Source organism: Protopterus annectens, chromosome 9.part0, assembly GCF_019279795.1.
Source record: "Protopterus annectens isolate FY-2018-M chromosome 9.part0, PAN1.0, whole genome shotgun sequence".
NCBI classification, from domain to species: Eukaryota; Metazoa; Chordata; order Ceratodontiformes; family Protopteridae; genus Protopterus; species Protopterus annectens.
In genome coordinates, this window is record NC_056743.1 from 1,349,214,276 (window position 1) to 1,349,230,191 (window position 15,916).

The window sequence follows — 15,916 nt, forward strand, 5'->3', positions numbered from 1 at the left end:
CATGTTGAACCCCCATGTAATGTCTATGTATATCCTCATTCTCTGTTAAATATGTATGTGGAGCTTTTCTCCCCAGGACTCCATTGAAAACGGGTTCTTGAGCCCAATGGACTATCCTGGTTAAACAAATGCAAATAAAATAAAAAATAAAAAAAATAAAATAAATAAAAACTTAAATCCCTCTCATCTGAAATAATGCTAAAAGTCTTAGCAAGATCAGAATAAGCAGCATGCACTGTTCGCCCTCATGAAGTACTCTCATCGCCTCTTCAGAGAATGCCACAGGATTCGAAGGGCAAGTCCTCCCATTAACATAGCTATATTATTCCATATCTAACAGAAGTGGGTCTCCCTGTCTCATTTTGGATAAGCTCAATTACGACTGCCTCCATGATTTTACACCAAATTCTAGTGAGGCCAATAGAGCTAATATTGTCTGTGTTCGAGGTCACCCCACTCCTTTGTGAATTACTATTTTGTTGTTCTCCTTTTCAAGAAAAGTAAAATCATTAAATAACTGAAGTTTTTTTGATATGTAGAAATGTGTCACATTGTACCTTTTCAGGATTTTCAGCTGTTTTGCACAGAATGAAGAACAAATCAGAATCCTGGATCCAAAGTTTCCAGTTTCTTGCTAAACTGCCTTGAAATAAGAATAATTCCTGGTGGCTGACGACTGAATTTCTCAACAAATACCATGGGATTCAGAAAGGCTTTGCACAATGCAGCAGCTTTATCTCAGAAGGTTTCCACATTGAGCTAAGCCTTAGCTTGGAACGTTTCTTCTTTGTTCAAAGCCTTTGCAATTCATGGATCACTCTACCACTGAGGTTTTCCCCTCTTAGAAGCCTCGGCAAAGCCATATGCTAATGTGGTAGTCCAAAGCAGTGGCTAAAGATAATCAGCAGTGGCTAATGCTAATTAGCCATGTGCTCTCCCCTGGAAATGTCTGTGGTTCCCAATTTGCTTGGCTGAGTAAATTTTTTCTCTAGCAGTTGAAAGTGACCAGTGTAAAAACATGGTAGTCACCCTTTCGTTCCTTTAGTAGCACTCAAAAAGCAAGTATGTTCAGTCAAAATATGGGAACTAGGGAGGTGTTAATGTGTATATATGTATGTATGTGCATGTGTGCGAGTCAGAAGTGGCATGAATGAGGTTGCAGAAATGTGTATGTGTGTGTCATCTTCCCAGGTGGTTGAATTAGGGATTAAGTAGGGAATCAAAAGTCTGAATGCATAGGTTTGTGTTGGACTTTGTATTTAGGAGTATGGGTAACTGTTTCCATCAGTAAGGCCGAGTGTGGGAGGGCTTGCTTTGCAGATGAGTGACATGTGTACATGTGTGGTGGGGGGATGTGCATGTTTTTGTGTGTACACATATGCACACAAGCATATGTGTGTGTTGAGTGGGTGATTTTCCTTGAAAGAAATGAGGACCACAATGACTAGCGTGGTCAGGTCTGACAATGTTCGTGCTCATTTCAGAGATGTGGCAATGAGCCAATAATGAGATCTTTCTTATTGTATCCATATGTGTCTCTGAATCACATTTTTTGCTATCATTCTAATTTATCAACCCATGCTGGGCAATTAGCATGAGTGGTAAGCCTTCGACTTCTTCAGTTCTGCAAATGTATGTAGTCACTTCCAGTGCCATGCAACATTTACATGCTTATCAGAATTCTCAATAAACAACATAGACACTATGTATCTGTTTCAATCCTCCAGGAAGTCTACACTCTTTCTGCTTTCCGGGCAAAAAAGCTATTCCACATGACATGTTATTTCATGCAGCTACGGATTAGTATGTTTAAAAAACAGTTATCCACACCTCAATGGATCTCCAGAAGACAGGAAACAGTTGATGGGCTTAACACAGTTTTAATGCGGTAAGAAAGCACATCATATACTTTGTGTTTTCTAAGCTACAATTGCAACTTTTTCTCCTTCATTGTGGTTATTAGTATGTTTAAGTATACATACCCTATATGCTCCACATAGTCTCAGTTGTGTAACATCCTACAGACCCAAAGAGTATAGCTACACTGCCATCCAAAAACTCTCCAAACAGGAGATTTGAGATTTACTGATTTTATAAGCTGAATTTTTTTCAGAATCCAACAAATTTTTTTTTTTTTTCTGATTACGTCCATCTCCTTTTCATTTCTAGTTTATTCTGTTCATGAATTAGTATCTCATAGCCTTAATGCCTTAATCTTAATCAATCAATCAATCAGTCAATCAATCAATCTGTCTATCTAGTGAGCTAGTGCCCACCCCCCCCCCCCCGCCAGGTTGACCAGACACATCTTTCAAAATAAACTGTATTTGTTATTGCTTTTGTGGTGATTTTCTTAATAAACCATAGCAGGCAAGAGTAAAATAAAAAAAAAAAAATGCACAGATAATTTAAGGTCATCATCATCATCATCATCTTCTTTCGGCTGTTCCCGTTAGGGGTCGCCACAGCGGATCATCTGTTTCCATTTCTTCCTGTCCTCTGCAATCTTGCTCTGTCACACCAACCACCTGCATGTCCTCTCTCACCACATCCATAAACCTTATCTTAGGCCTTCCTCTTTTCCCCTTACCTGGCAGCTCCATCCTTGGCATCCTTTTCCCAATATACCCAGCATCCCTCCTCAGCACATGTCCAAACCAATGCAATCTCGCCTCTCTGACTTTGTCTCCAAACCGTCCGACCTGAGCTGACCCTGTAATATGCTGATTCCTAAGCCTGTCCATCCTTGTCACTCCCAGTGCAAATCTTGTCATCTTTAACTCTGCCACATCCAGCTCTGACTCCTGCCTTTTTGTCAATGCCACTGTCTCCAACCCATGTAACATAGCTGCTCTCACTACCCTCTTGTAGACCTTCCCTTTCACTCTTACTGGTACTTGTCTGTCACAAATCACTCCTGACACTCTTCTCCACCCACTCCATCCTGACTGTACTCTCTTCTTCACCTCTCTTCTACACTCACCATTACTCTGAACTATTGACCCCAAGTATTTAAACTCATCCACCTTCGCCACCTCTACTCCTTGCACCCTCACCATTCCTCTATCCTCCCAATCATTCACACACATATATTCTGTCTTAGTCCTGCTGACCTTCATTCCTCTTCTCTCTAGAGCATATCTCCACCTTTCCAGGGTCTCCTCCACCTGGTCCCTACTCTCACTACAGATCACAATGTCATCTGCAAACATCATAGTCCACGGGGACTCCTGTCTGATCTCGTCTGTCAACCTGTCCATCATCATTGCAAATAAGAAAGGGCTCAGAGCTGATCCTTGATGTAATCCCACCTCCACCTTAAACGCATCCGTCACTCCCACTGCAGACCTCACTGCTGTCACACTACCCTCGTACATATCCTGTACCACTCTTACATACTTCTCTGACACTCCCGACTTCCTCATACAATACCACAACTCCTCTCTATTGAAGGTAAATGTTGCTGATTATCTTTTAATGTGGAGTCAGACACAGCATGAGCATTTAGGTCAGAAAAAAATAACTGGCAGCAGTAGTATATAGGAGTTAGAAATCCCATGAATATGTCTATGCTAAAACTATTCAGGTGGAAACAGTCCATACATCCTTGCAAAGCATATTAAGAAAGGTGCTGAGCAGGGTATCTCTGAGATTACAGAGAATGTTATTTAATTTGCAGAACTGTGGTCTGAAGTTGAGCTACAGATCAGGCTAGGTACAACAAATAAGTATTTTTTATTTATCAGAGAATGTAAAAGAATTGTTAGAAGAACTGTATATCATTTGGGTAATGACAGAATAAAACGTAAAATAATTCCAAAAATATACTGATAAGAGTTAGAAATGCAAAAATCATTGGTAAGGAAAGAAATACAGTTTATTTTTCCTTTCATTGAAGAAATAAGTTGTGTGTTAAGGTTTAAAGTTCTGGTACTTTTCCGTTAACGGGGCAACACTTCTAATGAGTGCTTTCTGTTATCGGGGCAACATCGGAAAAGTACCTTTTTTTCTAAAAGGCATGTAGTACATAGTGAAATCACTGCTAATGTCCTTGTTGTAATGAAATATATTCTGTCAGAGCAGCGAAATAGCAGCCTAAAGCAAACAAGTCAGCGTCCGTGTGAAGAGCCTTTGTAAATGTCACTTAGGAAGACATAGAATCATACCATTGAAGTGGGATCGCGGTTAAGAAAAAAAACAGTGGAGTGCATTTCAGACACTGTTTTGGAGCTGCAAACAGTAGCTTGAAATGCCTCCATACTCAGATTGGTGCTGGTAAATGCTGACAAAGTAAAGGTAGCCTTGCTAAAAAATTTTGACAGTATATTTGTTCAACTTTGAAGTGAACTAATGGCAGTGACTGAAAAGCTGCACCTCATGATAACAGCTGTGTGGAACAAAGCCAAGATTTCTTGGGTACTTGGTCTGCATGTACTGGACAAACCACTTTTCTAGTTTTGAAAAAATGGGCTGTTCGAAAAGGAAGTGTTTGAGCTGTAACCACCAAATGACGGAAATACATAAGTAAAAGAAGGATGATGCTTACTATGGATCAGTGAAGTTCATAACGGTTTTACTCCGGGAAACAACGTCACCAGCATATAACTGGAATACGTTCACTCTATATAGTCAGCAATCCAAGAAGCGATATTGTTTCTTTTGGATAGTTTTCTGTTATGGATAAAATGTAATAATTATCGGTAACAGGAAAGTAAGTGTGTGTGTGTGTGTGTGTGTGTGTGTGTGTGTGTGTGTGTGGGGGGCCCAGTTCAGCAGCAGCCGTGAGATCAGTGCGAGCGCCTGCTAAGATTGCAAGCGCTCATTTTGAGGTGTTGCTCCAATAACGGAAAAGCACTAAAGTTCCAAGCTGACAGAATAACAGGTCCCAATCAACTAAGAAGGCATTTGTTTGAGAGGAAACATAAATCACGTTGGTGAATAGTAGAGCATATGAAATAGCAAAGTACATAATGTATTAGTTAGGAATATTGACTCAAGTATAAGTAATGCAGAGCTGTGCCATATACATTTCACATTTTAATAATAATCCAGGAGGAGAAATGATTGCATACCCACTTCCAGGATGTCTATGGAATCAAGTGAGCACAGGTGTTCTTCATTTTAAGGAAACAATGCATCTTATATGTATAGAATATTATTCCACTGTCCTAAAATACACAGACACAGCAAATGAAGGAATGATTAATGCATTAAAGTCCATATTTTTGTAGCAGTGGATACCTGATGTTATCATGCATGATGATAATCTACAGTACAGAAGTCAGGAGTTCAGTAGGTTTGTATAATGGGCACCAAACTATTCCATGAAAACAATACACAAAAAAGAGTAGCAGCAAAACCTTTGCATAGTGACAGCTCAGAAATTTGGAATGTAGAAATACTCCATAGCATTTATGTGGCTGACAAAACAGATGATCAACAGCTGTGCAAGATTGCAAAGTTCTCAGGGTAGGGAAATATGCCCTTTCCTTGAGATTCTGCGATCTCAGAGTCAGTATATATAAATGCTGGGTGAGAGGGGGTGGAGGGAGGCTTGTTCCCTGCAAAAAATATGATATATAATTTTTTTGTAAATTTTTGCATGCACCGAGCTTATTGATCAGCTCAATCACAGAAGAATGTCAGTGTTTGCAAAATCAATCTTTCGGTGTCAACTTTATAAACACTGAGGTTGTGGGTGTTTTAATCAGTATCAGTATATATATATATATATATATATATATATATATATATATATATATATACCTACACATATACAATATGCATAGATATGCATATATTTTGTATGAGTTTGTCAAATGAGCAGTTTATAAACAGCTGTTCCTGCTGCCATAAGTTGCCGGGTGCTGTCTTAATCAAGTACAGGATCATTGAGTTACATAATAGTGACTGTGGCAGTCTGCATGGAATTTCTTCTTTGGTCATTGCTGTTAGACTGTGGCATTAATATATGCAAGTTAGTGGCTGTGGGAAAAAACACCCACATGTAAAACATATCTTTTCTGCATGGTTTTTCTTTTTTGATTATGACTTAAAAAAAGAAGCTGAATGGTTTCCTTTTACAACACATTTAGTTTGGTTTAAAGTTTCCTTTTTTAGTGTGTGTAGTCACTCCAGCATCAAGGAACCTGTCACTAATGTGATGGAACATCAAATATTAATGATATACATCTGTGTTTTTGTGTCTGCGTGTGTGTGTGTGTGTGTGTGTGTGTGTGTGTGTGTGTGTGTGTGTGTGTGTGTGTGTGTGTGTCTGTGGGTGTGTGCGTGTGTGTGAGAACAAATGTACAAATTTATATCTATATTATGTATGTATATATATATATATATATATATATATATATATATATATGGTATGTAGATATAGATATGCAGAGAGATATTGATATAATATGTATATATATATATATATATATATATATATATATATATATATATATATATATATATATATATATATATATTATATATATATATATAAATATGTAGTATGTACATTATGTACAAGATATATAACATATAAATATAAAGCACATATAAATAAAATTGAATGTATAAATATATATTTATATGTCTCTACGTATATACACACACATACATATATATATATATATATATGTGTGTGTGTGTGTGTGTATCTATATATATATATATATATATATATATATATATATATATATATATATATATATATATATATATATATATATATATATATCGGGTCTCCTTCAAAGTATTGAAATTGCAAAACATCAAACCTGCAATGTCAAACCTGCCCCCCCAAAAAATGTGAAAACATCTTATTTCACTTTTTTTCAGGGGGGCAAGCACCCCTGTACTCCCCCACACCGCCTGCTACTTTATACCAACTTAGAGATCACACTACAGTGAACAGAATGTTAAAGTTCTTGTTCCACACTGTACGGTGATCTCTATTCACAGGGTTCAATATTGCAGGACTTCGCTCCTCTGGTCTTCAATGATCAGAGGTTCAATGTTCTGCAGTTTCGATACTTTGAAGGAGACCCTGCATATTATATATATATATATATATATATATATATATATATAGATAGATATATATTTGTATACACACATATATATTTATATATATATATATATAAATGTATGTATATGTATATACATATTATATATATATATATATATATATACATATATATATATACACACATATGTTTACAAACATACACACACACACACACACACACAGTGTGTGTGTGTGTGTGTGTGTGTGTGTGTGTAGCTATATATATGTGTGTGTAGATATATATATATATATATATATGTATATGTATATATATATATATATATGTATGTATACATATATGTATATATCTATATCTATATATATCTATATATATATATCTATATATATATATATATATATATATATACATACATATATATATATATATATATATATATATATATGTAGTATATGCATATATATGTGTACCAACACCTCTGTGTTCATCTGATTGCCTGAGGTTTATTTTCTCTGTTGTACTTGTAGTACAAAGACTTACATTCTGTGAAATTGTGCAGTGCTGTTATAGCAGAGCTAACTACCTAGCTGTTTTGGATTCTATAACCATTTGATATACCAAACTGATAAGTATACTTATTTTGCACTTGATTTGCACAGTATTGCATTTATATATTTGCTTCATTGTTTATTGCTGGCCTCTGGCCTCTGTACTCTGTCTGCATTATTTTTGCCGCTCTTCCACCCAAGTGTTGTTGTACTCTTAAACTTGGTGGCGTTGGAATTGCCCGCCGCTGCTGTAAAACTGATTTTGGTCACTCCTCCATTCCTATCTCATTTTCTCACCTAGCTTAGTACAGTGAGATCATTTGGAAAGTACTCCCCCCTTGCTTCTTTGATTTTGGACACTCCTCCCTGTCCGATCTCAGTCTGCTGAGTACACAGAGAGCATTTGGGAAGGCCAACCCCCTTAGTTTCTTAATCTTGAACTATCTTCTGTTTCCTCCCTCTCCACTTAATAACAAAAAAGTTACACTTTATTCAGCTGCTTTTACTGTAATTGTGTTTCCCTGTTTTGTCACCTTATTTTTTCACTGTGTGCTCTTAAATGTTCAAGTGCTTTCATTCTGCTGCATTTATTACTGCTTGTTGGTAGCCTGATTAAATTTATCTGTTATTCTACGCATCTTAGTTTTGGTTTTAGCACTTGTGCTTCAGGCCAGTTACTTTACATTTAAGAAGGTTTTTGTGGTCAACACTCTTGGGACAAATCCTTATCAAAATCCTCTCTCCATAAGTCTGCCCAAGTACTCAGAACACTATGTCTGGATAATTCCCATAAATTTCTCCCGCCAGCCTGGTCAACATGGCTATACTGAGACAGTCTAGCAACTGCCTCATGTTTACTGGCAGCCCTCTTCTCCTAGCACATAATTCTTGTACTTGCAAGAAATGCATGTACATCAGTAGACTGGCGTCTATGCTCTCTCTCGCTCCGCAGTTAGTACTCCTGACAAAGAGGAGATTGTTGGCACAAACACACCACCCACATCATATAGCCAAGCACAACACACACACCTCTATGCAGAGGCCCTCAATAAACACTTACCTAAACTGCAGAGATCCCCAAAACACACTCACAAACATTCCACACACAACACAAAACACACCACACACAGCAGACAACATACCAGTGTCTCACAAACACAGCCCATAAGGCAAAACAATAACTTATCACAGCCCAAAAGGCATAACAATAAACCAAACATACTAGTCATTGGCGACTTAATTGTGAGACACACCAGTGTCCCCCCCTCACCAGGCTCAACAAGGAGATGGTCACGGTCATTTGTCTGTCTGGTGCCAAAATCCACCACATCACGCACCCACTTAAGTTTCTCCACAACAAGTACAAGTATGACTCTGTCATTGTCCATGTTGGTGTGAATGACCTGAGCTGTACCTCCCTGGACTATATGAAAAAAGACATGATTGAGCTCTCAGTGTATGTATCCCAGGCAGGTATGGCCCCTGCCCTAAGCAGCATCCTACCTTCACCAAGAATAATACCACAATACCAACAAAAAATAATTGACTTCAACAGTTGGCTTAGTTTCTGGTGCTATTCTAAGGGGATCAGTATCTGTCTGCCTGGGATGACATGGTTGACAGGCCTCAATGTTTTGCCGCCTGTCACTACTGGGATTCCGGATCCTGGCCAAGGCTCTTGCCAACTGCATTTTGCCCTTTTTAGGCAATGTCCCAAAGACAAATCTTCCAACATAAAAGATCTGCCAGAAGCAAACTGAAGAACATGCTGCTTAACACTAGGAGCCTTAATCTGAAAATGCGCTCACTGGAGGCTCTTCTTGCACTGGAAGATGCCAATGTCTGTGCTGTCATGGAAATTTTGTTCAGGGCTGCAGAGAGCACCCCTGCATTACCAGGCTACATGTCATTCCACACTTTCTGACATAAAAATGAAGTTGAGAAGACTAAAGGTGTTGTAGTCTCTATCTTCATTAAGGACAGGCACACCTCCAGACTGGTTTGCCAGCATGACATACTAGAACTACTCCAGGTGCAAGTGACAATTGGCAAGACACCTATCCAAGTTATAGCCAGGTATATACCCCCTCCATGAGCCAGGACACCCACTCTTCTTTCCTGGCACTACTTGACTCCATCAAGATACCCCCTAACATCCTGATCTTTGGTGACTTCAACTACCCCACCACAGACTGGGTGAACTATTCCTGCACCAATGCACTGCCTCAACAATTCCTTGAATTCATCAATTCTAATGCACTAGACCAGCTCGTCTCATCTCCCACAAGAGGAGATAACATTCTGGACTTGGTTCTCACCCACATGGGTGACCGCTGCACCACTCCCATAGTATGTTCTTCTCTAGTGAGATCTCATTCTACATTTCTATCTCATCCCCCCCCCCAGCGATAATCAAGCTAAAACACTTCCCAAAAGCTGACTATAACCTCCTAAGTGAGGGTATCTGTAGCTTCACCTCACTGTCCCCCTCAGAGGATGCAGACAAATATGCTGAACAGTATGCCAGTGCAGTATACAAGCACCTGTACAACTGCATGGAGTCAGTCATACCCAACAGAACTAAAACCTGTCCCACAAGGAAACACACACCTGGTTGTTGGGCATCTTCTTTCAACAGGCTTTACAACAAAAGGAAGAAACTGTTATCCAAGGGTAAAAAGAAACAAATTCCAAATTGAAAAACTCCCTCCTTATCCTCAACAAGCAAATTAGATAACTAGTAAAACTCCCCAAAACCAAGTATGAATTGAAGCTAGCCTCTGAAACAAAGGGAAACCACAAAGCCTTCTTCAGTTACATCAGGAATCTCCATGGCAAACCCCAGGCTTGTTCTGAATTAGTACTTAACAGTATCACTTACACTTATCTTGACTTAGCCAACCTGCTAGCAGATAGGCCCTTTCGACATCTCTAATACTTGTTCTGCATCTCAAGGCAAAGAACACAGCTTCCATGGGACCTGATAGTATCTCAGGCTGTATTCTGCACCATCTCCAGCAAGAACTAACTTCACCATTGAGGACCCTTTTCAACCAGAGACTAAGTATAGGCTTCATCCCAGCATAGTGGAGAACTGCCATTATCATCCCCTTGCACAAAGATGGTGCCACTACAATTAGCTTGACAAGTCTGATCTGTAAAGCCATGGAGCATATTATTATGGATCTCATAAACAAGGACATAGGCAATCTCCAAGCAATTGACCCCACCCAGTTCGCCGATCTTGCCTGTTGAACTTAATTGATTTCTTTGAAACTGTCACCAAGGCCCTGGATGAGAGAAAGTCAGTACATACAGCTTACCTTGACTTGGCCAAGGCCTTTGACACAATCCTCCACTTGGACATCATCAAAAAGCTAACACAACTTTGTGTAAATCCCTGTCTCATCATGTAGGTGGCCAGCTGGCTTACTGACAGGACCCTCAAGGTCACAATAGCAGTCCTGTCACTAGTGGAGTTCCCCAGGGATCTATCCTGGGACCCCTAATGTTTGACATCTGCTTCTCAGAGGTCCAGGCAAAGGCAAAAGGACTGTGGCTGACCATGTTTTTGGACAGCTGTAAGTTGGGTGCTGTCATTGAATCCCCAAATGATGTTAACATACTGCAAAAGGGTCTCACAACAACTAATGACTGGTGCCATAGTCATGGCCTCAAGCTAAACGCAAAAAAAGTATCGTCATACCATTTGGAAAAAACGCAACCCTCCCTACACATTAACAGCAACCCACTAAACACACAACCTGTGGTGAGAGACCTGGGTACTCAGATTGATAACAATCTCACATTCCACCATCATGTAGCGGGAGTGGTCAGAAAAGCCTTTAACTTGTTTACCTCATAAATAAAGGGAGTGCATCCAGAAAAAAAGGAGGTTATTACCTCTCTGGACTCCTACCTCATTAGACCAATGATTGAGTATAACACCCAGTTTGGAATGTACCACTCCAAACATCTGCAAAAAAATGGAAAGGCCACAGAAATACCTGGCAAAGAGAATCCATGGGCTCCAACACCTGTCCTATGTTGACAGGCTCAAATCACTATTACTCTACTCGGTATCATGCAGATTGCTCAGAGGTGAACTGTGTCTCACCTAGAAGGCAATCTCGGACCCTGCCCTACTAGACATGTTCCACATCTGTATGATTTTGTATATATATATATATATATATATATATATATATATGTATATAAAATGTTTAAATTATTAAGACATTTAGTAAGTAGAGCAGTAACAGCTCAAATATCACACTGATAAGGATAGGGGAAGGGATTTGAATTTGATAACATGTATACCAATACGCTTTATTTTACAACAAAGTAAAACACTCCCATACCTGATAACAGGTATATAGTCAGAAAGTTTGAAATGAAACTATCATTCTGTATATGTTTTATATATTATATAACAAAATTATAATTATAATTATATATTATATAACAAAACCATGTCACCAATTTATATATATATATATATATATATATATATAGATATGTTTTATATATTATATATTATATAACAAAACCATTTCACCATATATATATTATATAAGGAAACCACTTCACCATACAAAACTAATAAGAAAATAAATAAAAAGTATATTATATAAAATGATAAAGTAAAAAAAAAAAGCAGACGGTCTCAAAAAACTCCAGCTTTACTCCGTCGTATATCGCCTACTCAGAGGCGATCTCTGCCTAACATACAAAGCTATGTCAAACCCAGAGCTGTTGGACATGCTCCACTTAAAGAAATCCCAATCCCTCCAAGCTGCACGCTCTAGTGACCTAAACCTTGTCACCACAATAAACAGAAAATGCTGGAGGGATAGATTCCTGTCCCAGAGACTTCCCATACTCTGGAACAGACTACCTATCTATGTCAAGCAGAGCTCCTCATTAGCACTCTTCAAGAAAAATCTTGGTGATTGGATGGGAAATAGGAAATTCACCCCGGGGTCACTTTTGTGGCTCTGCTTGACAGGGGCACAGGAAAATAATTTTCTTGGGTGGTGAAAGCCGGGCTGCCATTTTGGCTAGGCTTATATTGGCCCTAGGGCCAATAGCCTAGTACCTACCTATGAACCTATGAATAGTGGAGACCAAATCATTAACTGTAAATGCTTCTGTCTCTCATTTATTCAAACTGCAGACTTCATCAGACAATATTCAACCTTATTAAAATACCTTATTAAATACTCTAAATTTGCAGATCGTGTGCTATAAAAGTACAAATTAAAGTGAACATGTAATTAAGTACGACGTATTCTTTCATAGTTATTATTTATCTATTTATTCTTTGTTAACTGTGTTAGTACCACCAGGCCAGAAACAGCCTTATGATCACTATTACATTCTTCCTTTTAAAGGTGGCTTCACATTTAAAACACCATTCAGGCCAGTGGGTTCATTGACAGCCAATAGTGTTTGCCAGTAATTTTTTTGCCCAATTCATTTCCCTGTATCTATTTATATGTACCTATATGTCGAGATTGTAAACATTGTCTGCATAAGGTCGAAAATGTGAACTTCAGGAAAGAACTTTAGAGCATGAAATGTTTGCACTACAAATAATGAGAAAAAACAGCCCTCCACGTCCCCTGCTAATTATGTATATTAACTCCAAAGATTGTTCAATATCTGGAAGTGTCATATTCCCCAACTCTGAGTAGTGTGTGATCCTGCACACTTGTTGACTCTCTGTTTATTGACCAAATATTGTTGACTAAACAGATGTCAGATAAAGAGAATTTAGACCAAATGCAGTCCATCCATATGTATATATACATGTGTTTGTGTGTCTGTGCTTGTATGCACACATAATGCATTCATGGCTCCTGCATTTCCTTGATTTGTGGTACTTTGGAAATCTGTTGCTCACTCTTGTTAGAGTGAAAACTATGATCACTGAAGACCACTATGCACGTTTTGGGGAATTTTTCCTTTCCCCAGTGTTGCAACCAAAGTGAACCATAGATTTGACGTGATTAATTTTTGAGGGATGTGGGTGAAAGGGGACTTGCCTTAAGCAAAAAAAATATATAAATATATGAAAAGATTTTATATATATATGTGTATATATAAATATATATATATATATATATATATATATATATATATATGTATATATATATATATATATATATATATATATATATGTATAATTTTTTATAGATATCCATATAGATACAGACTTGGATATAGACATAGAAAATGCTACTAGTTTTATATCAAATTTTGCTGAATCTTAAAGTGTCATGAATCTTTAAGTTTATGTTTGTAAATGTTTTAGCTGCACTGTGTCAACTGTGTAGTAAACTTAGTTGTTTAGAAAGGTGCCTCTGAAGTCTGGTGTTAAGGGAGAAGGTATTTTTTTCTCTTTTAATAGTTCCCCTTTTCTACACATTTGTGCAAACTTCAGTGCTGCTGCATTAAGAAATGGACTGTGGAAGTAGTTTTTAACTGTGTTGATACAATAAGTTACCTGCATTGTTAAGTTTCACAGTGACAGGTGGTGAGGCATAATTGTTTTATTCTGACAGTAAAATAAATTTACTTTAAAAGGTGTTGTTTAGGAGAATGGAAACATGTCTACTGCTAAAGTTTACTTATTTTTCAGTTTAGTTGAACATTGCATATTTAGTTTTGACCCCTGCAGTATGTCTCATTTGAGACAGTATCCCTCACATGAATATCTACATTTCTATTCACCAGGACACTTACAGTTTAGGCTGAAATGTTTAATGCCAGAATCCTCAGACTTCCTTTTGTCTTGTCTGCTTTCATGTAAATGTGTTTTATGTACATTCTTGTTTTCATCTGATCCAGAAATTAGATACTTACTGTTCTCCTTTCTGGTTAGTGACGTTTTCTTTTAAATAATTACAGTTGTTTTAAAACATTATGGAATATGAAATTCCAGAGATCTGTCAATAAAGCCTTAAGCCTTTTTGAATCTCAGTAACTGCAGCAGAGATTTGAACTAAGTTTCGAAATCTGGCAGACATTAAGGCTTATGGAAAAATCCCAGTAGACCAACAGACATCTATTCACTTATCTAATTATTGCATCTTCTGTAGCTGGCTAAGTAAAATCATATTTACCATCCTACCTTTACTAATGTGAGGTCTTCCAGCGATGATAAATGTAAACTTCTCTTTTACCTGCCAAATCTAGTCTTTTTAACTAGCTGAGGCTTCGTTAAGAAGTCTGTGTAGGTGTGACATATACTTCAATGAAGTGCAGTGTTATAGGGTAACTGAGTTGTATAATACTTGTTTTCTTTTTCATTCTAGGGTAATGATAGAAGGAAACAGTAATGCCATATTTGGATCGAAAAAATCGTACTTGTGGGTTCCTGGACATTGAGGAAAATGAAAGCAGCTGCAAATTTTTGCGACGCTATTTCATCCTGGATACAGATAACAATTATTTGCTATGGTACATGGATAATCCTCAGGTGAGACATATTCACTGCCACCACTGGGGCACAAGGAAGAGAATGCTGACTATGGATAACTTACTTCTGTAATACTCCCTTATCGTTACTCTGCTACTTCCTTGTTATTGTTTATTGATTATGTTGTTCACAAAGGGCATACGATGCACATTTTTTCAAGAATATTAGATGCCAGAATGAGTGAAATTTTTACAAAATATAGTTGCAGTTGTCTAGTGCTGCTAGTTGTTACAGTTTTTGGGCTTTGCCTACTTTTTGATAGTGTCAGTAGTTCTGGTGAGCTGTTATGATACAAGATCTGTGTCCATACACATCAGTTTTACCAAAGCATGTTTCAAAATTAGGTTTAAACCTTAAAATGTAAGGAGCAAGCATGGATTCATACTTGTTGCACTGTGGTACATTACTGAAAGCATCCACTTCTGGAAATGAGTAGAAGCTAGTTGCATAGTGAGTTTTTGAGAAAGGAGATTGTTAAAACAATAACTGTACTAAAAATCATAGCTGACACTGTTTGACATTGCTCACTGAACAAATGGTCAGGAAAACCAAAGAAAAGGGACAAGCATAAATGTCTTAAGATAACTTGGTCAAGTTAGGTTTGCAACTTGTATAATTTGTGGCTGTTGGGATTTTTTTATTTCAATGCTTGGCAGCCTGTTGTATGACCATAACATCTTTTGAACATGTTTAACTGATGTTCTGCATTCATATTCCATATGGAAATTTGTTCTGCACAAAACTTTTTAGCACTAGACGTGTTTATTACCTGATGCCATTGCTGGGACTATTTAGTGTTCTAGTCATTTTCTGAGTTTGAAAGTTATGTAATAGTTAAAAGCTTCTAAGGTATATGA

The 15,916-nt window shown here is 37.7% G+C and overlaps 1 protein-coding gene across 1 annotated transcript in view; it reads left to right on the forward strand.

The window, feature by feature from the left end:
• Positions 1–15,916, forward strand: part of PLEKHA2 (pleckstrin homology domain containing A2) — an 856,672-nt gene that overhangs the window by 99,002 nt on the left and 741,754 nt on the right. Inside the window, exon 2 of the mRNA XM_044084332.1 lies at positions 14,896–15,059. Coding sequence (XP_043940267.1) covers positions 14,919–15,059 — 141 coding nt within the window. The 5' untranslated portion in view covers positions 14,896–14,918. The remainder of the gene's footprint in view (positions 1–14,895; positions 15,060–15,916) is intronic.